The sequence below is a fragment of the Poecile atricapillus genome, chromosome 7, assembly GCF_030490865.1.
Source record: "Poecile atricapillus isolate bPoeAtr1 chromosome 7, bPoeAtr1.hap1, whole genome shotgun sequence".
NCBI classification, from domain to species: Eukaryota; Metazoa; Chordata; class Aves; order Passeriformes; family Paridae; genus Poecile; species Poecile atricapillus.
The window spans coordinates 32,563,394-32,582,598 of NC_081255.1; the positions used below are offsets into that span (position 1 = coordinate 32,563,394).

Below are 19,205 nucleotides of genomic sequence, written 5' to 3' on the forward strand. Positions count from 1 at the left end.
CTTGAAAATTTCCTGGAAAGCAAATTTTAAAATACAGGATAATTCTGAAGATTTTTTTACTTGTCCAGTTTGTAAAATACACAATATTTTTTTTGTGTGTGTGTGTTTCTGAAACAGTTCTTGGAGCATCTGCAGGTTTACCTCACCTCATAAATTCAGCAGTTGGGCCACCTTTTTTGCAGTTGAATAAAGTTCATCAGGTAGGTGACCAAAAAAACTCATCAAGAGAGGTGTTTGGGGAGATCTTAACATGAGAGATCCTAAAATTTTAAGGAATTACAGCTAAAATCAACCTGTTAGAGCTCTCTAAGGAAAGTTATGAGATGGGGGAGTCCAAAATGGAGTTATTTTATCTAAATTTTTGACTTTAAACCTGCCACTGTAGACAAAACTTGTCATTACTGGCAGAACAAAATGCTCTTTAAATGAGCTCTCGAGGAGCCTGGCACATCCCTTTCTCTTGGAGCAGCTCATCCACGCTCCTCTGGAGACTTCAGGGGTTTATCTGATTCAAACCAACAAGTTCAGCACCCTTAACTTCATTTTCAAGCTTGCAGGGACCCAGATGTGCCATAAATTGTGATTTGCAGATGTTATTTCTTACTCATAAACCCCCTCAAGGTTCTCCTGTAATTCCAGATGGGCACCAGAATTCCTGAGAGATAATGGGGAGGATCTTTGGGATGAGTTTGTGCTGGGAAACCAGAATGAGAAAATGCACCCACAACCAGAATTTGAGCTGAGCTGCTCTCAGGGATTTCTCCAGCTTTGCCAGGAGCCAAAAAATTGAATTTAATATTCGTGGTGGGGATTTACACAAATACCTACAAGGGACTGGAGTCAATCACTCAGCCTTATTATTTCTGATGTTTCAGAAATTGCCATTTAAAAAACAAAATCCCCTTCAGCATCAATTATTTCTGCAGTTCTTTTGGCAATCACAGGCTGAGAGATCTTAAAAAAGACCCAACTAAAATGCAGAAATATTTGCAGAAAAAAAAGCTTTTATTTTTTCTTTAAAAACTGGTAGATGAATATATTAATTTTGAATAAATGCTGCTTAATTTTGCCCCATCCAATGAGTTGCATTTGCCCATATAAAAAATTACATCATTCTTTGTTTTTTTTTTTTTTTTTAAAAATTAAATGATAATTTCATTTGGTCTGTTTAAGTTCCTGCTGCTCTCTCTTCAGCCTGTGCTTCCTTGGAAGGCAGTGTGAGTGGTGCTCACAGCTGGAGCCAGGGATGTTTTCCACAATTAACAGTGGGATTGATGATGATCCAAAGGTTTTTCCAGTGGTTTTTGGCTTGGGAGAGCTGCAGCCAAACAACTTTGTGTTTTCTCTGTCCAGAGAATTAAAAGTCTCATTCTCTTCCTGGGAGCTTCCTGTCATTTAATGAGCTCCAAACCTGAATTTTAGAAGGATTTGATGATCCCAATATCTTCTATAAGGCAGATTTTGCTCTGTGATTTATTTTGGGGAATTCTCTAAAGCCAGAGAAGCAGGTCACTGTTTTATTTTTATTGTCTTGAAATTCGGTGTTGTCACTGAAACACCTCCCCAGTCACACTGATTTAGCTCCCTGCATGTCTTGGGTTTCTGTTTTATATTCAGGGCTTTGTAAGGCAACAGAATGAGAATAAATGTTTTCCAAGAATTATTTAAAAAGGATTCCACAGAGAATATTTGAAGGTTATTTACCCAGTAATTTTTCAACTCGAGGTAGCCTGATTTGCAACTTGTTTCTCTTAATTTCTCTTAGTTATAAATTATCCTCTACTAAAATAATGCATTTTCAGCTTTCTCAGGGATGCTTCCCTCAGTCATCCAGCAATTTTATTAAATCTTGATTAATCCAGAGCCTTTCCTGTGAGGATTCTGACCAAACTGATTTTTCCACTCTTTTATTTCTGAAAGTTTTGCAATTGAACCACTTTGCTTTGTTGCTGGAGCCAAGTTCAGAGGGAGCAGCCCCTGGCACTGGTGACAATAACCAGCCCTGCATAATTCCTCCTGGAAATCACTGAGACAATTAAAACAGATACATAACTAATCTAGATATGGCACATCTTTGTTTGGAAAAGCGCATTTCTGAGTCCAGAAGATCATATTTTAGTCCATCATAAAGGGATTTTCCCTAGGGAATTTAACCCTGCCACCCAAAGACACAGCCTAGGCTTGGAAATATCTGGGAAGTGTTTTGCAGTCTTCATTCCCCGGGTTTGGTGATAAAATATAATAAAAAAGGGTGTACTTGGTGTGATCACAGTGTCCTGTGTATTTATTGTTGTACAACAACCTATAGAACAATCTATATTTTACTGGCAGGTGATGCTGCCAGACACTTCCCAGGCCTGCAGCATAAATCATGATGCCTTTTAAAGTTTATTTTAAGCCTCAGTGCTGGCCAGAGCTCATAATATCGAATATACCAGTGGCAGAGTCTGAAGAGGGTGCCCCAAAGTTATTAATTCAGTGGCTCAGTTCTGGTGGCAAACTGATCCTGAATATTTTGAATGAACAATGTGAATATTTTATAGACTTGCCAGTCTGCAGGCACTGGGATTTGTCAGGTTTTAATGGCTCTGGAGTAGGATTTCATGTAGATTGTTGTGGGGGGGAAACATATCTGGATATTTCTCTGAAGCAAAATGAGTCTCTGGAGGAAATTATTATTTTCCTTTGCTGTCTTAAGTAAAAATGTGAAATTTCTTCAAGCAGTACTGTGTGTAAATGTTTCAATCCTGCTGTTCTCCCTGGCTGCCAGCTAACCCTTGTTTTCATTTTAATCCTTTCTCAGAGCTCAATTCTGGGGAACACCTCCAGCCTGCTGCTGCAGAGCCCTGCCCACCTGCCCCTGCCCCAGCAGCAGCTCCTGAAGATGGAAAACATGCAGGCAAACAGTGTAAGGCCATCCCTGCACCTCTGCCTCTCTCTGAACACTCCTAGAATTCCTAAAAAAAAATCATTTTTATCATCAGGTGCCCATGATCTTTATGTTCCCTTCCAACCCAACCCATTCGTGGTTCTGCCATCCTTGAACAGTTCAGTGGCGCTGAAAAGGTGGAGAATGTGAATGTTTTAAAAAGTAGCTGTGAGCAGATTATTTTAATGATTTACACAGTTTTCTCTTCTTCCTTTTAGAAACCAGGTTTGCTGGGAGAACCTCCAACAATGCTCCTGCAGACAGTGCTGGGCATAGGGGTGATGCCAGCAGTGAACTCAGGCCTGGCAACACGAGGAGAAGCTCTCAAGTGTAAATGACATTTCTTTTTCATCCCAAATCAGTAGAAATGCCCAGCTGCACATTATGCACCTGGCTTTCCCCCCTGGGTAACAAAAGCAGGTTGTTAAATCCTCTGCTAGCTCAGTTACTGCCTTTTTGTGTACACTTGGATTATATTTTTATTTAGAGGTGACATTTTCTGGGGTTTTTCAGAGCAGCTAAATGTGAGTTGCTTAAGGGGAACCACAAATTTGCTCTTTGCCTTCATTTTATTAAGAAATGAGTTTTAACAGCCAGTCTCTGACAGATGTTAATTTGGAATGCAAATTTCTGTGCCATTGATCCCTCAATATTTATGAGGAAAGATCAGTTGGATACTGGGGGTGCTCACCTGGAGAGGAGAAGCTCCAGGGAGAGCTCAGAGCCCCTTGCAGGGCCTGAAGGGGCTCCAGGAGAGCTGGAGAGGGACTGGGGACAAGGGATGGAGGGACAGGACACAGGGAATGGCTTTAAGCTGGAAAAGGGGGGATTTAGATGGATATTGGGAAGGAATTCCTGGCTGGGAAGATGGGGAAGCCCTGGGATAGAATTCCCAGAGCAGCTGGGGCTGCCCCTGGATCCCTGGCAGTGCCCAAGGCCAGGCTGGATGGGTTTGGAGCAGCCTGGGACAGTGGGAGCTGTCCCTGCCATGGCAGGGTTGGGAATGGATGATCCTTAAGGTCCCTCCCAACCCAAACCATTCCAGGATTTTCTGATCTTGTTTCCTCCACTGCTCCCTGTGTTCTGCAATCCTGGCTGTGCTCTGAGTCATGGCAGTAACCAGGAGCAAGGAAAAGGTATCCAGGGGAGGGCAGAAAGCTGCTCTAAATATCCAGATTTTCATTTTGGAGAACACTTTCCAGCTCTTCAGTTAAAAGAATTCTTCCTGATGCCAGTTGAGGTGGGGTTCCCCCCGTGTTCCCATCCAGTATCCTCCAGGATGTTGTTCCCAGTGGTTTTTTGAAAATGACAGGAAGCACTAAGCAAGTTATCACAGGGAATGTTTAGAAAAGTCAGAGTTTTATTGAATCAGCTTGAAATTGAGTTGTTTGCTTGTGAGATGGGAAAAGAACAAAAACCAGGGAAGTAGATCTGGAACAGTTCTCCTCCCTCATTAACCCCACAACCAAACCCTCTCTAATAAATCCCATCTAACAGCAAAATTTCTCCATTTATGGCCGGCTGCAGCATCTAACCCCGCTCCCATTGCAGCAGCGGCAGGGATGGGCATGCTGCCATTCTTCCCAAATCAGCACATTGTTGGACAAGCTCTTCCCGGGCCCAACGCCGCTCCAGACAAAGGCGAGGCGGTGCCGGGAGCGCAGCCCTTCCCTCCGGCACTGCCCAGCCTCCCCGCCGGGGCCCTGCGTGCTGCCCCCTCCAAGGCTCCCGGGCAGCTCAAGAACTGCGACTCCAGCCTGGGGGTAAGGAGCATGCAGCACAAACACTGCCTCTCCCTCCTCTTCTGTCTCCTCTTCTCTCTGTCTCCTCTCTGTCTCCTCTTCTCTCTGTCTCCTCTTTTCTCTGTCTCCTCTTCTCTCTGTCTCCTCTTTTCTCTGTCTCTTCTCTGTCTCCTCTCTGTCTCCTCTGTGTCCTCTTCTCTGTCTCCTCTGTCTCCTCTCCTCTGTCTCTTCTCTGTCTCCTCTTCTCTGTCTCCTCTGTCTCCTCTGTCTCCTCTTCTCTGTCTCCTCTTCTCTGTCTCCTCTGTCTCCTCTTCTCTGTCTCCTCTTCTCTGTCTCCTCTTCTCTGTCTCCTCTCCTGTCTCCTCTTCTCTGTCTCCTCTGTCTCCTCTTCTCTCTCTCCTCTTCTCTCTCTCCTCTTCTCTCTCTCCTCTTCTCTCTCCTCTCTTCTCTCTCCTCTCTTCTCTCTCCTCTCTTCTCTCTCCTCTTCTCTCTCCTCTTCTCTCTCCTCTTCTCTCTCCTCTTCTCTCTCCTCTTCTCTCTCCTCTTCTCTCTCCTCTCTCCTCTTCTCCTTCTCCCTCTCCTTCTCCCTCTCCTCTTCCTCTCTGTTTTACCCACGCCTGTATCTCCACTCCAAGCTTTGCCTCATCCCAGGAGCACCAGTTGGACATGTCCAGGTCACTGTGGATACCAGGGAGAGAGCAGTGCTGCAGCTTGGTGGTCCAGCACAATGAACAAAGGAAGCTCCACGCTGCTGCAGGGCTTCTTCCCATCTGTTGGCCTCACAGTGCTTGATGATGGAATTTATCTCAGGGGCTGTGTCTCTTTTAAAGGCCAAAAAATTGAACTTGGGGTTGAATTTTGGGATGAATCGGGAGCAGTTCTGGCAGTGGGCCACTGGGTTTCCAGGTGGTTGTGTCTGTATAAATTTTTGAAAATATTTTAAAATATTATTTATTCTCTAAATAAAGGGAATAAATAATATTTATTATTTATAATAAATAATATAAGTGATAATAGTGAAGGTGAGGTGTGAGAGGATGATGGGATGGGATTTAAGTGATCTCATTCTTTCAGAATTTTTTTCCTACCCTTAACAAAATTTAACTTTTTTATAATATACATCAATACTTTGACCTTGTTGGGGAATCGTGCTTAATTCATGATATTCCTAACATTTGGCCTTTTGTTTCCTTGTGTCTCCAAGTGAAAAGAGTTGATTTTGTCTTGGCCACATACTTAATGTTCACTCCCTGCATCTGGAATTGTTCGAGTGATTATTATTCCTTCACTTGCATTTAAAAGGTTTTCTTTTGTTTGTTTGTTTTGTAATATCCTTTAGGAACTTGCAGTCTGAAGAGAAACATTCCTGCAAAAACTATTTGGAAGAAAAGAGTGCAGGCAATGTGTCCAGATTACTGAAATAAAATGGAACTTTTGAAGGATTGGACTTCAAAAGCTTCATTTTATTTCAAAAGTTGCATTTCAGAGGTTTTTTTTCATAGGACTAAGCTTTTTCCAAGACCCTGCTGGGCCACTTAACCTTATTTCTGACCAATTTTATATGAATTTAATGCAAACTGCCCTGTCCATTTTTCAGACTCCCTTGAAGAAACAGACTTCTCTGCTTGGGGAACCCCCAAAAGAAATTCGACTGAGCACCAACCCCTACTTGAATTTGGCAAGTGTTTTGCCTGGCATCTGTCTGCCAGGTAAGCAAACATTTAATGGATTTCATTGCAAATTTCCACAGCCAGAGCGTGGCAAATATTTATCCTGTTTGCCTTGTAAATCCAGTGACCACAGCATTTATCCTCATGGAAATCTTGTAGCATGTCTTAAAATTGCAGATTTATGCTGATGGTTAAACAGGGGTAAATTTTCAGAGGCTCACAAACTCCTTGAAGCCTTTCAGTTATTAAGCACTGATTAATTTACGGCACAGCCTAATGTGAAGAGGCAAATTTCAATTTTAATCCTGGGATAGAACCAAATTTATGTGTTTTTTACCAGCCAGGTGTTTATTCAAACTCTGTTCTTTGTGTTCCCAGCAGCAATTGCCAGCAAAGCCTCCAGTCCTCCACAGCAGACCAGCCTTCCAAACAATGTCATGGATGCTGCTGTGTCTCAGGGAACTGCATCACAACATGCAATGGAAAATTATTTCAGTTATTCCCAGCAGCCTGGGGAATACCCACAGGTAGGAATTCCACAGCCTGGTGTCCCCTGGAATTCTCCCAGAGCTGCTCCTTGTTTTCTCTGGGTGTTCTTCCTGAGCCTCTCCAGTGACACTTTTATCTCTTTCAGTGTTCAGATTTAGCACCAAGAACATTCCCTGCTCAAATCACAACCCTTGAAACAATTGCTTCTTGAGAGCCTGAACTCTGGGCACTCGCTAAAAAATGACTTCTCACCACCTCTGCCTTCAAAACCAGGGTTTTTTCTCTTTGCCTTCCCCAGAAGTTTTGAAGTCTTGAGCTTTGGCTGGATGCCAGAGAAGAGAGCTGTGCCTCCCAGCTCCTGCAGGGCTTGGGGGATGTTTGCCAGCTGCTGTCAGTGCACAGGATGTGCTCCCCATCTGCCCCATGTGGTGATCAGAGCGTGGCCATGAGGTGCAGGCTCTGCAGAGTGCTGCAGTTCCACAGGACACTGGGAAGGAACATTCCCATATTTTAACCATTCTGAGTCTGTATAAAACTGGAGCTGTCCAGATCAGATCTGAGAGCTGCCTCCTCCCCAGGCTGTCAGTGGGGAGACAGAGACTCTCCTGGGCTCTGGCAGGGGGATCTGTGAGCCCCAAACTCCTGGGAGTCAGGTGGCTCCCGAGGATGGTGAGGGTCTGGATTGGATTGGGAGGCTCCCAGCCTGGCCAGAGGGGTGAGGGTGAACAGAGTCACTGCACACAGCAGGGAGCTTTGCCAGACACCTCTTGGATCAGATCTGGTGCCTAAAGGGGCTCCAGGAGAGCTCCAGGGACAAGGGCTGGAGGGACAGGACACAGGGAATGGTTCCCACTGCCAGAGGGCAGGGCTGGATGGGATCTTGGGCAGGAATTGTTCCCTGGCAGGGTGGAGGTGCCCAGAGGAGCTGTGGCTACCCCATCCTGGAAGTGTTCCCAGAACAGGAATTGTCCCTGCCTCACTGCCAGGCCAGAGGTGCCTCCTGTACGTTTTAAGCACTTACCATAATTTAAAATGTTTGATTTGAGCTTCACCAGTGGTGCTGAAGGTGTTTTGATGCTTCTTGGAGAGCTTTAGGTTGTAAGAATTGTAGGCAGACACAGGAGAGGATTTCTGCTCCTCTGTAGGAGGCTGTCCAGCAGTGGTACCAGCATTATGCTCAGGCACATCACTCTACCCAGGCCAGAGTGGATGGCTTGGAAAATGAAGCCTCTGAGGTGAGAAATCATTTCGTTTTCTTGCTGTCTCCACTGGCTGTTGCTGCCATCAGCTTTTGGACACCTGCTTTGTGTGTTGGCACAGGAATGAGGGGCTGGAGAGCGTGGGGTGAAGGCACTGCATGGGCACTCTGCACCCCCTGGAGTCACACCCAAAATATCCCTCTCTAAAATCCCACCAGCCAAAATCACCTGGAACAACGCTCAGGAGTGCATCAAAATATTCCCACCAGGAAGCAGCACACCACTAATGGCATTTCCCAGTGCTGAATTTCCCAGCATTGAAAGGCTGTTTCTTGCCCAAGCTGAGGTTTTTGTGAGCAGGGAGAAGGACACATTTTAAAGGAATTACACAAATTAAACCATCATCCAAATCCCACATTTTGCTGCAGGAATTGCTGCACACCCGAGCTGCTGGGAATTGCACCTCTTGTTACTCAGGTATTTCCATACCTGCTGAGAGCTCATCACCATAGCAAAACAAAAAAAAAGAAAAGAGTTATTAAATCTTTTATCCTTCTACTTCATGGATCCCGTTCTGGATTCAGGAATCTACAGGTGGATCTTTCCCAGACTACAGCACCTGCCTGCAGGTGGTGCCTCCCCTTTTGAGTGGAGCCCAGGGATCCCAGCAGGGCTTGCAGCCTCCTCCAGCAAATCCCTTAAAGCAGGTGAGAGGAGAGGAGCAGCTGCAGACGCTTCTTCCCTGTCTGCTGCTGCCCCCAGTGGAGCTTTCCCTCTGCATCCCTGCTCCACACAATTCCTAGGAATGGGAGGAGAGGTTGGATCAGCTCCAGAGCCCTCCAGGCCCTGGGGATCAGCTCCTCTCAATGCCCCAAGACCCACGGGCAGGGCAAGGCTGGGTTTTGGGAGCTTCTTGGAGAGGTGTGAGTGTGCAGAAATGCCTGGAAGGAGGCAAATAAAGTAGGAAGAGAGGAGGAGGAGGTTCACACTGGGTTTAAATGGGTGTTTGTGTGACTTGCAGATGGTTTGCACTGGGATAGAATCTCTGAAGTGGAGAGAGCAGCTCAAAATTTCCTGGAAAGCAAATTTAAAAAAACACACAGGATAAATCTAAAGATTTTTCCCTGCCTAATTTGTAAAATACACAATTTTTTTTTTTTTTTTGGTGTGTTTCTAAAACAATTTGTGGAGCATCTGCAGGTTTACCTGGTCTTGGGAACCATCCAGGTTACCAACTCTGGGGGATAAAATGGTTTTTATTTGGAATTACAACAGGTGCCAGCTGCAGCCTTCTTCAGCCAGACCCACTGAGCAAAGCTTCCTTTGCTGGGGCTGCAGTGGGCACCGAGTTCTCATCAATAAATGGAGTGGGAATGCTTTGGGAAGAGTGAGGGCTGGTTTATGGAGTCTGGTTAGGATTTAGAGCTCCTGAGGAGTTCCCTGTTGCTGTGCTGTAGGTAAATCCCATGGCTCCTGTTTTTATGGATGGGAGAGCTGAGGGGGCTGGCCCTTGCATCACAGCATTAAATCCTGGGGGTTCAGTTCTGGCATGAGGCTGGGCATGAGATCCCAATTTTTTTTTTTGGAGATTTTGAAGGCAGTGCATTCCTTTTAACTCCAGGAATTCCTGACTCGTGGGTAGAGCTGGCTGTGAGCTGGTTTGGGGTGAAAATGGCCAAAGCCTGGCCATGGGTTGGGACATAAAGAAATGGAATTTTCAGATTCCCAACAGCTCTCCATGGCTGGAAACGATGGAATGGCAGCAGAAGGAGAGAGTGTGGGGTTTGAGCCAGGCAGCACCTCTCAGTTTATCTCCAGAGAGGTTCCTGGGGTGGTGCAGAACAGCTCCCTGGGATGGTGGTGTTATGCCAGGAGCCGTAAAAGGCAGGAGGAGCACGGTCAGTCCCTTGGCACAGGCACAGCAGCACAGTTTGCCTCCCAACTGCTGGAATTGCAGATAAATCTCAGTGAAGAGGCTGCTCCAGGAGCCTCTGACAGTTCAGGGACCCTGCAGCTCGTTCAGATCCTGCTTTTTGGGGCTTTTCTTAATGCTGCTGTTTCACAGACTCAGGAGGAGCAGGGTCAGGGGGTTTGTGTGAAGCATCAGTGAGCCAGGAGCTGCTGGAGGGACACAGGACACGTGTGACATTCCTTGGCTTCCAGAACTGCAGGAGAGAGGACAGGGGGAAAACTGAAGTCTCTCCTGCATCAGTTTTGTGTTTGTGATGAAGGTGCCCCCAGGATGAAATCAGCCTGAGCAGGAGCAGTTTGAGCTGTGGCTGTGAACAGCACAGGGTGCTTGGACAGCTGCTGGGAAAGGTTTTTCCAAAGGGAAGGTGAACCCAGGGAACCTTGGAGCAGCCTTGGAGCAGCTGTGCCCTCACAGAAACCCCACTCTGGGCCCCTCAGGGCTGTGTCAGCGAGGAGCTGAAATTTCCATTAAAGATCCATTGCTGCTCCATCCATCCCTCACTCCTATGTGAAGGCAGGGCCTGAGATCCTGCACAGACCCGCTCTGGCACAGCTGGAAAATTCATCTTTCAGCCCCTGGCTTGGTGAGGGAGCTGGGCCAGGACTGTCCAACCCCTTCAGCTCCCCAGGAGGAGTGAAAGGTGCCTCATCCTAAAGGCTGGGGATGTCTGGATCAGCTGCAGGACAGCACCAAGGCCATTATCCCACTGGATTTTATCCAGGTGCTGTGGAATGAGGCCCCTTGGCACCACAGCTGTGCTGGGGCACTGATCCCTTTATCAGTGGGGTTTTTTTAGGGAAAGGGCACAAACCCTGGATCTCCAAGCCGATGGAGCCGGGTCTTTGGTGTCGCTTTCCTGGGAATGCCCATCCTGGAGCTCTGTTATCTGGGAGTGGTGGTGGCTGGGGTGTCACCTGTCCTGTTTTGCCTGCAGGTGGCCCCGAAGCGCAGCTCCTCGTACCTCATGTCCTCCCCCGAGCCCGGCCCCGTGGAATTCCCGGCTCCCGGCGGAGCCGCGCGCTACTCGGAATCCTCCCTGAAGAAGAAGCGCGTGTATTGATCCATCATCATCATCATCCCCACGGCTTGATCGATTCCCAGCCCGGCCCGGGGTAGGGAAGGCAGGTGGGAATCCCTCTGTATTTATTGCTGCCTTAACTTCAGACAATGAGTTCTTTCTGTGTGGGGTGAGCGTCCCAAGAGGAGCCAGCTCTGTCCCGGCACATCCAAGGACGCTGATGGGCGTGGCAGAGGTGGTGGCTGCTTTCACTTGGAGAGGAGGGGACAGTGTTGGCTTTGTCACCTGTGGGCTGAGGGACAACAGCACAGGACTTGGGGAGCTGGGACAGCTCCAGCTGAAAGCAATAAAAACTCAGAGGAAAGCAAGCTGATCCTTTCTCCAGTCCTCAGCCTGAGGAAGTTAAAAGAGGAAGTCTTGATAGTAATTATTTTGTATTTTTTTAAGTCAGAATGTGGGGTTGGTTTTTTTTTTTCCCCAACTTTCCTTTTTCCAGGATTAAGAGCTCTGCATTTACAGCCTTTCAATTTTTAATATTTCTTCTTAATCCTGGAATGGAGCGATACCAAATGGATTCCCAGAGCCTCGGTGACGTTCTCAATAAATGCCTGTTCAAAGGGAGATGATATCCTGTGCTGCCTTGGCATATTCCCTGGGATTTGGAGAGTTGATCATTGGACAGTGGAATAACTCTGTTTTTTAGGCTGAGAATCCACAGTTTTTCCATGGAGAAAGTAATTCCCAGTGTGAGGCAGCATCCTCCTTCCACAGGTGTGGGACAGCTCTTCCTGGGCCACCCCACATTTGTTTCCCACTTTTGAGTGTATTTTCCTTCGTTTTTTTTTAAAGACTTTTTGTATTTTTAGCTTATTATCAGCTTTGGCTCGAGTTGTTCTCTTCTGCCATCAGCCCTTGGAGCTGGAGATCAGCAATCCTTCCTTTTGCCACAGGTAAATGAGGAGCCAGCCCTCATTCCAAGGCTTTTCCCCCTTGGAATCCTGCTGCAAATCCATTTGGATTGAGTTCACCAAGGCCAGGAGCCACCTCCTTCTCCCTTTTCTTTGCTAGAGAACACTGAAGCCATTTTTCAATACTGATTGTTTTTTTTTAAATTAAAAGTCTTAAACTTTGCCTTTCAAGCTTTGGGGTGTGACCAGGATCCACATTTTCAAAGCTTAAAAAAATCCCAGTCAAAATCCCTCTTCCCTCAGCTGCTGGAACTGCTCCACAAACAGGAGCCAGGAGCTTTTCTGGGATTCTGCCTGTATGTATTGTTAAATTCACTTGTAATATTTTGTTTCAGCTGTTTGTATATGCAACTTTCTCAACTTGTTACACTTTTCAATGAAAATAAATTGTTGGTACTTATTTCAAGTGGATTTTTGTGGGAGGAAAACAGCCCAGGGCTCCTTTGATCAGGTAAGGTAGGAAAATGTTTTGGAAGAAGATCATTCCTATGGAAATTCCATTTTAAAAACTGTTTATGATTAAAAAGGGAGGCACATGGAGAAAAAAAAAAAAAAATCTTTATTAGACTTGTTTGTATAAAGAGTAACAAAGTGCTTACAGATTAAATTCAGCTTCCTAAGTGACATACAGAAACAATAACACTGTAAAAATAAATCTGACCTCCTTGGAGCTCATAATTACAATTCTTTATATATATTTATATATATATATATATAGACCTCTTTCTATTATTGCCAAAACTTGAGGATCTCTTCAGAGCATTTTCCAACTCCAGATGTGGTAGGAAAAACGATGGCAGCAGAAGGTTCCAGTTAAACCATTCAAGGGCTGGGTGAAAATGTTGTTTATAAAATTTGTTGGAGGGGTTCCCCTTGCCCAGGACACCCCTGGGTGCTCAGGCCTTTTTTTTCCCTTTTGGATAATTCCCTCCAGATTCTGGGCATGGACTGGGTTCTTCTCCATCTCCATCAATCCCTTCCCTGCACATCCCTCAGCACCAGGGATGCACATTCACCCCTTCCAGGGCTGCACCCAGTCTGGGAGCTCCAGGGGGAAGAATATGGGGCTGGAGTTAGGAAAAGCCAATTATTTATCCCAAAATTGGGGTTCTGACTGAAATGCACAACTGTGCCCACCCCTCCTCACTTCTGGGGTGGTGCTTTCAAACATTTGTTTTTAAATACCTGGAAGAGCTCAAGATGAGGGCCTGGTGGGTTAAAAAGAGCTGAAAATTTTGCCTCCCCTGTATTTTTATGCCAAAGTTGTTTTGTTTGGTGCTAGGATTTAAGTGCATGTGAAGGATATTTTGTCAGCTGACTTTAGAATTATTAATTGAGCCCTGTTACATCCACTGGCTGAGGTCAGAGCTGAAAAACACTCACATTTCCCAGCTCACATCATCCATCAGGGCAATTCCAATTGTGGCACAGCCAGAATCAGAGCAGGATAAAACTGCCCTGCAACAACAGCAGCAAAGGGAGCTGGAGCTCATTTTACCCAAACCTTTTAAATTCTTTTAATCCAACTCTTCAATCTGTTGGCAAAAGAATCCTTTAGAACCACATCCAGCCCAGTCAGAGTACAAATTACAGGAATAAAAAAAAAAAAATTTAAAAAAAGGGAATAGCCTTGGGCACAGATAGTTTGCTGGGCATTTAAAGTCCTGACAGAATAATAAAAAAAAAATTAATTACATTTTACTCATAATTGTTTCAAATCCTTGGATCAGGTTGTGGAAGGTGGTGCGTTCATCGTGTTTGTAAATCCAGCACTTCCTCATCAGCTGATCCACCTGGCAGGAGAAACAGGGATATTCTTAAAGGAATGAAACATTTCTTTGGGTTCAAGTAAAGCCAAGGGAGCAGAGTCTCTGTGGAGGAACAGAAACACCTCAGGTGTTGGGCAGGGGCAGCAGGGACCTGAGCAGGGGGGTTTGGTCAGTTCAGGTTTAAACCAACACAGCAGCTCCACCTGGGGAGCTGCACCCCAGGAATTGCCAACATCAGAGGATTCCCAAGGAATTTTCATGGATCTGGGTACTACAGCAAGTCCTTGATCCTGCTGAAGGGACATCACGGACTTGGGAATGGTAATATCAAAAAACATCTTAAAACAACATGTGAAAACATTGGAAATGCCTTTTTCTGAAGGTTTTCCTACCTGAGTGGTCAGGCCTGTGGAAACTGGGATGTGTGACCCCTCTAGAGCTGAATCAGTGTCCAACAGGGACTGATGGACCCATCCATCCATCATCCATCATCCATCCATCATCCATCCATCCATCATCCATCCATCATCCATCCATCATCCATCCATCATCCATCCATCATCCATCCATCCATCATCCATCCATCCATCATCCATCATCCATCCATCATCCATCCATCCATCATCCATCCATCCATCATCCATCCATCATCCATCATCCATCCATCATCCATCATCCATCCATCCATCCATCCATCATCCATCCATCATCCATCCATCCATCCATCCATCATCCATCCATCATCCATCATCCATCCATCCATCATCCATCCATCTATCCATCATCCATCCATCCATCATCCATCATCCATCCATCATCCATCCATCCATCATCCATCCATCCATCATCCATCCATCCATCATCCATCCATCATCTATCCATCATCCATCCATCCATCATCCATCATCCATCCATCCATCCATCATCCATCCATCCATCATCCATCCATGGATTCCATCCATCATCCATCATCCATCCATCATCCATCATCCATCATCCATCCATCCATCCATCCATCATCCATCCATCCATCATCCATCCATCATCCATCCATCCATCATCCATCCATCATCCATTCATCCATCCATCCATCATCCATCATCCATCCATCATCCATCATCCATCATCCATCCATCATCCATCCATCATCCATCCATCATCCATCATCCATCATCCATCCATCATCCATCCATCATCCATCATCCATCATCCATCCATCATCCATCCATCATCCATCCATCCATCATCCATCCATCATCCATCCATCATCCATCCCTCACCTCCTCAGGGCAGGTGGGTGGCCGTGGCAGCCGTTTGTCGTCCTGCAGGACCCTCACGAGCCGTGCCACCGTCATCTGTCCCTGTGTGGGGCCGATCATCTTCAGGAATTCCTGTGGGGACAGCGGGATCAGCTGGGAATCCCTCACCCCACTGCAAGGACACCCCCCAGGGTGTTCCCCATGGAAGGGGTGGAATGAGATGAGCGTTAAGGTCCCTCCCACCCCAAACAAGCCCGCGATTCTCTGCTTCCTCTTTTTGTTGCCAAAATCAAGGATAATTTTTTTAAATGATGGGATTGAAGCAGCTCTGGCAGCCATTTCTGTCCCAGTCACTTACTGCCATGGGGCTGGACTCGGAGTCACAGTAGGTGAGGAGCTCGTAGAGCGTCACCCCGAAGGACCAGACGTCGGAGGCGATGTAGAACTTGCTCTGCAGCAAACACTCCGGGGCGTACCTGGGGACACGAGGGGCAGCGTCACACCCAGAGAGCCCAGCCCTGCTCACACACAGCCAGGGTGACTCCAGAGCCACAGCTGTGCTTGTGGAGCCCTTACACATAAATTAAAAAGTAATAAATAAAGTGTGTTCCACAGTGAAACCGAGGACACCAAACCCAAACTAGTGGGGAAATGGATCATTAAATGCAGGAAGAAATAAAACAACACGAGAGGTGAGTACACTCCACCAGGTGCCTTTTCCTTGCTCTCATGGTGTATCTTAGGCCTCTTATAAAAACAGCAAAAATCCTGGGGAGAAGGGGAGCAGAGGGGGGGTCCCTGTCCTGCAGCCTGGTCCCAGGGCTGTACCAGAAGACGGGGCTGTCGCGGTCGTCCTTGACGGTGTAATATTCCTTATCCGTCTCGATGGCCTTGGTGAGCCCAAAGTCCCCAATCTTCACCCTGTTCTCACTCTCCACGAGGACATTCCTCGCTGCCAGGTCACGGTGCACGTACTGACAGGAGCCCAGGTAGTCCATGCCCTAAGAGAGGAGAAGAGAAGCCTTTTCTTTCCTCTTATTCCTCCAATATTTAATCCCTTTTTCTCCAGTTACTGTTTCACATGGCCTGACCATGCTCTGCACTCTCATCTCCATCCCTTTACACTTCACCTCGCTCCTTTCCTCAAGCCAGCACATTCCAAGTGCTGCCCTCCCTCCTGATCCTCCAAATCCTCCCACAGGAACAACTTTTCACAGCAACCTTTGGAACTTGGACCCTCCTCATTATTCCCCCGTTGATCTTTGTGCCAGTAGCACCCAAAGCATGGGAGAGATGGCTTTGGGGTTCTGATCCTTGGGGATAAAGAAGGAGAAGGAGTCTGTTGCTGATGTTTTCCATCCCCTCACGCTGCTGATGGAGCAGAGGAGCTGCAGGCTCAGGGCTTGGCTCACCTTGCAGATCTGAACTGCGTATCTGAGCAGCTGCTTGAGATTAATCTTGTTCTTGTTCCGTGGGAGATATTCCTTCAGGCTCCCAGAGGGAAGGAATTCCATGATGAGTTTAATCCCACTTCCTCCTAAAAAGCAGAGCATGTTTAGTTTGCAGACCCTTCTCACTTTGTGAACATCAACAGCTTTTGTACAAGCCCAGAGCACCGGCAGCGTTTTAAACATCCCATGGCTCATTCCCATCATCCATCCCTGAGCCAATCCACAGGAAAACCTGCTCCAGGCAGGACATTGATCAATTCTAAAGGAAAACCCATACACTTTTAATATTCTGCAAGATTTACCATCTTCTGTGCAAATCCCCTTGTATTTGACAATGTTGTCGTGATAAAGATTCCTCAGGATTTCAATTTCCTTCTTGAGGTCAGCGATGTGATTCCCTCCGCTCTCCGGCTTCAGGGATTTCACTGCCACCTGCTCCCCGGTGTTGTCACCTTCTGGGTCATACCTGCACAGCTCCACCTTGCCAAAGTGGCCCTGGGTGGGAGAGAAAGGAGCATCCTTGAGGACAAGGCTCAGGCAGTGACACCCAGGCACTGATTTGGGTGTTTGTGTGACACAGCTCAGGCTGTGGGGACACCCAGACCCTGATCTGGGTGGCTGTGGGGACACCCAGACCCTGATCTGGGTGGCTGTGGGGACACCCAGGAGCACTGGCTGTGTTCTGGGGGTGACATTCCTCTTACCTCACCCAAATCCCGGATTCTTTTCAAGAACCTCTTCTCAAAGAGAGTGGGATCCACCTCGGTGACGGGTTTCTTCTCTGAGACAATATCAGGATCTAGGAGGGGAAATGATGCCAGGTCAGGTTCCTGCATGCTGGGACACTCCAAGGCATCCTTGCTCTATTCCCACACCTTTCCTTCCTGAGATCCCACCTGCTTTCTGACAGGGAATTCTCCATCCACTCGTGCCAGCCTGGATCTGTTTCCACACCCAGATTTCTCTTGGTGAACTTCCCACCCCGTAGCAGCTCCTCAGCTTCCACGAGGTTGGAACCAGGTGCTCTTCCAGATCCCACCCCAGATTCCATGGTCCCCCCTCCAGGTGGGCCCAGGGCCTTACTCTGCTCCTCCAGTTTGTTGATGTCCCTCATGATGGCCCTGAAGAAGGGTCTCTGGTGGGGGTCGTAGTTCATGCACTGCTTCATCAGGTCTGCCAGCTCCTTGCAGGACGGCGTGGCCAGCACAAAGTGCCCCTCGTAGAACCTCTCCTTCTGCAGGAACAAACAGAAATTCCAGGAATTTTAACTTCCATGGCTCCCAGTTCTGAGCTGGGCTAATGGCTGGAGTCGGGGATCTCTGAGGTCTTGTCTAACCTGAGCAATTCTACATCAGAGGATGTGAGCATTAAATCCTTAATTCAGTGTGAGCTTTGCCAAGGAAATTCCCCTTTTCAGCTGGAATTCAGGTCCTTACAGCAGAGAATTCCTCTTGTGCTGGATCTGGAGCAACCACTTAACACCCACGGAGTGTGTAAAAGGTGCTGGCTATTTCCACTTTCAGGAATCATTTCCTGCCAGGTTTTCCCTGTTATTTATGCACCAGGAAATGTTTACTAAGGACACCCTGGGTGTTCCTCACAGCCCTGGGAGATCCCAGCTCCAGGACAGCTGGGACAAGGCTGGGATGGGCATTCCCAACCCTGCAGGGCTGTGGCCACAGGCAGGAAAGGCACAGCAAGAATGACTCCAATTCTTTAAATTGCAGTGAACAGCAGCAGTGCCCCCTGAGACCCTCTGGAATCAATCCAAAAGAAACAATGAGATGTTTCACTCAGCTTCTAACTGGACACAGGGGTTAGAAAAGGCTGGGAGAACTGGGATTGTCCAATTTGGGGAGGAGAAGGATCCAGGGAGAGCTCAGAGCCCCTTGCAGGGCCTGAAGGGGCTCCAGGAGAGCTGGAGAGGGACTGGGGACAAGGGATGGAGGGACAGGACAAGGGGGAAAACCAAAGGATGGATCCAAGTTTGTGTAGCACAGTTTTACCTCTGCTAAGGTCTTGTCTTTGAGTGGAGTTTCTCCATTATAGCAGATTTCCCACAGGGTTGTACCAAAACTCCACTTGTCTGCAGCAATGCTGAGGTTTTTGGAGTCTTCAACACACTCAGGTGCAATCCAGGGGATCCGCTCAACGCGCTCTGGGATAGAACAGTGAATAAATATCACAGCACAGAACAAACAGCTTTTAACTGAGTCATTCTTCTCTGAAATAAACTGGAACTGCAAACTTTGTCCAGCAATTTCTTGATTCTCAAATTTCCTGTTCTCAGAAGGAAACTGAATCACAACTGAGATTCCTTCGTCACCTCACTGGACACAACATTTTGTAAGAGAAAGGAATGCTGTGCACAGCCACTGTGTGTTTGCAGATCCATGAAAGCTGATGACTGCTATTCCTGAGCCAGGTGTGGCTGCCATCAGTGCCATTTCTCCCTTTCCCTGGGGATCCTGGACATACCTTGCCTGGACAGCACCGTGATGGGGATTCCTGGGTCACTCAGCTTTATGAAAGGCCCATATTCGCTATCAATGCCCTCCCTTGCCAGCAGGATGTTCTTGGTGCACACATTGCCATGCACCAAATCCTTGTCTTCCTGCAGAAAAACAGGGAAAGAACAGTGAGAGGGATGTGAGTGCTCCAGCATTTCCACACTGCAGGGGATCCCTAAAATATTCCAAGCTGAAATCCATAATTAACACTTGGGAAGAAACAGGAGGG

General features: G+C 47.1%; 2 protein-coding genes across 10 annotated transcripts in view; one reads left to right on the forward strand and one right to left on the reverse strand.

The window, feature by feature from the left end:
- RAVER2 (ribonucleoprotein, PTB binding 2) overlaps window positions 1–12,765 on the forward strand; it is a 29,659-nt gene extending 16,894 nt beyond the window's left edge. The window contains exons 6-15 of one of the 9 annotated variants that reach the window (XM_058842972.1): window positions 118–200; window positions 2,804–2,908; window positions 3,148–3,259; window positions 4,457–4,692; window positions 6,269–6,380; window positions 6,720–6,868; window positions 7,976–8,065; window positions 8,458–8,506; window positions 8,614–8,736; window positions 10,936–12,765. In XM_058842972.1, coding sequence (XP_058698955.1) covers window positions 118–200; window positions 2,804–2,908; window positions 3,148–3,259; window positions 4,457–4,692; window positions 6,269–6,380; window positions 6,720–6,868; window positions 7,976–8,065; window positions 8,458–8,506; window positions 8,614–8,736; window positions 10,936–11,117 — 1,241 coding nt within the window. In that variant the 3' untranslated portion in view covers window positions 11,118–12,765. The remainder of the gene's footprint in view (window positions 1–117; window positions 201–2,803; window positions 2,909–3,147; window positions 3,260–4,456; window positions 4,693–6,268; window positions 6,381–6,719; window positions 6,869–7,975; window positions 8,066–8,457; window positions 8,507–8,613; window positions 8,737–10,935) is intronic. The other 8 variants (XM_058842975.1, XM_058842973.1, XM_058842974.1 and 5 more) reach the window with 8 other exon arrangements.
- Window positions 11,800–19,205, reverse strand: part of JAK1 (Janus kinase 1) — a 49,457-nt gene continuing 42,051 nt past the window's right edge. The window contains exons 16-25 of the mRNA XM_058842966.1: window positions 18,945–19,080; window positions 18,473–18,624; window positions 17,550–17,700; window positions 17,171–17,265; window positions 16,769–16,961; window positions 16,428–16,552; window positions 15,844–16,016; window positions 15,374–15,491; window positions 15,037–15,147; window positions 11,800–13,780 (exon numbers count right to left, since the gene is read on the reverse strand). Of these exons, the coding sequence (XP_058698949.1) occupies window positions 13,679–13,780; window positions 15,037–15,147; window positions 15,374–15,491; window positions 15,844–16,016; window positions 16,428–16,552; window positions 16,769–16,961; window positions 17,171–17,265; window positions 17,550–17,700; window positions 18,473–18,624; window positions 18,945–19,080 (1,356 nt within the window). The 3' untranslated portion in view covers window positions 11,800–13,678. The remainder of the gene's footprint in view (window positions 13,781–15,036; window positions 15,148–15,373; window positions 15,492–15,843; window positions 16,017–16,427; window positions 16,553–16,768; window positions 16,962–17,170; window positions 17,266–17,549; window positions 17,701–18,472; window positions 18,625–18,944; window positions 19,081–19,205) is intronic.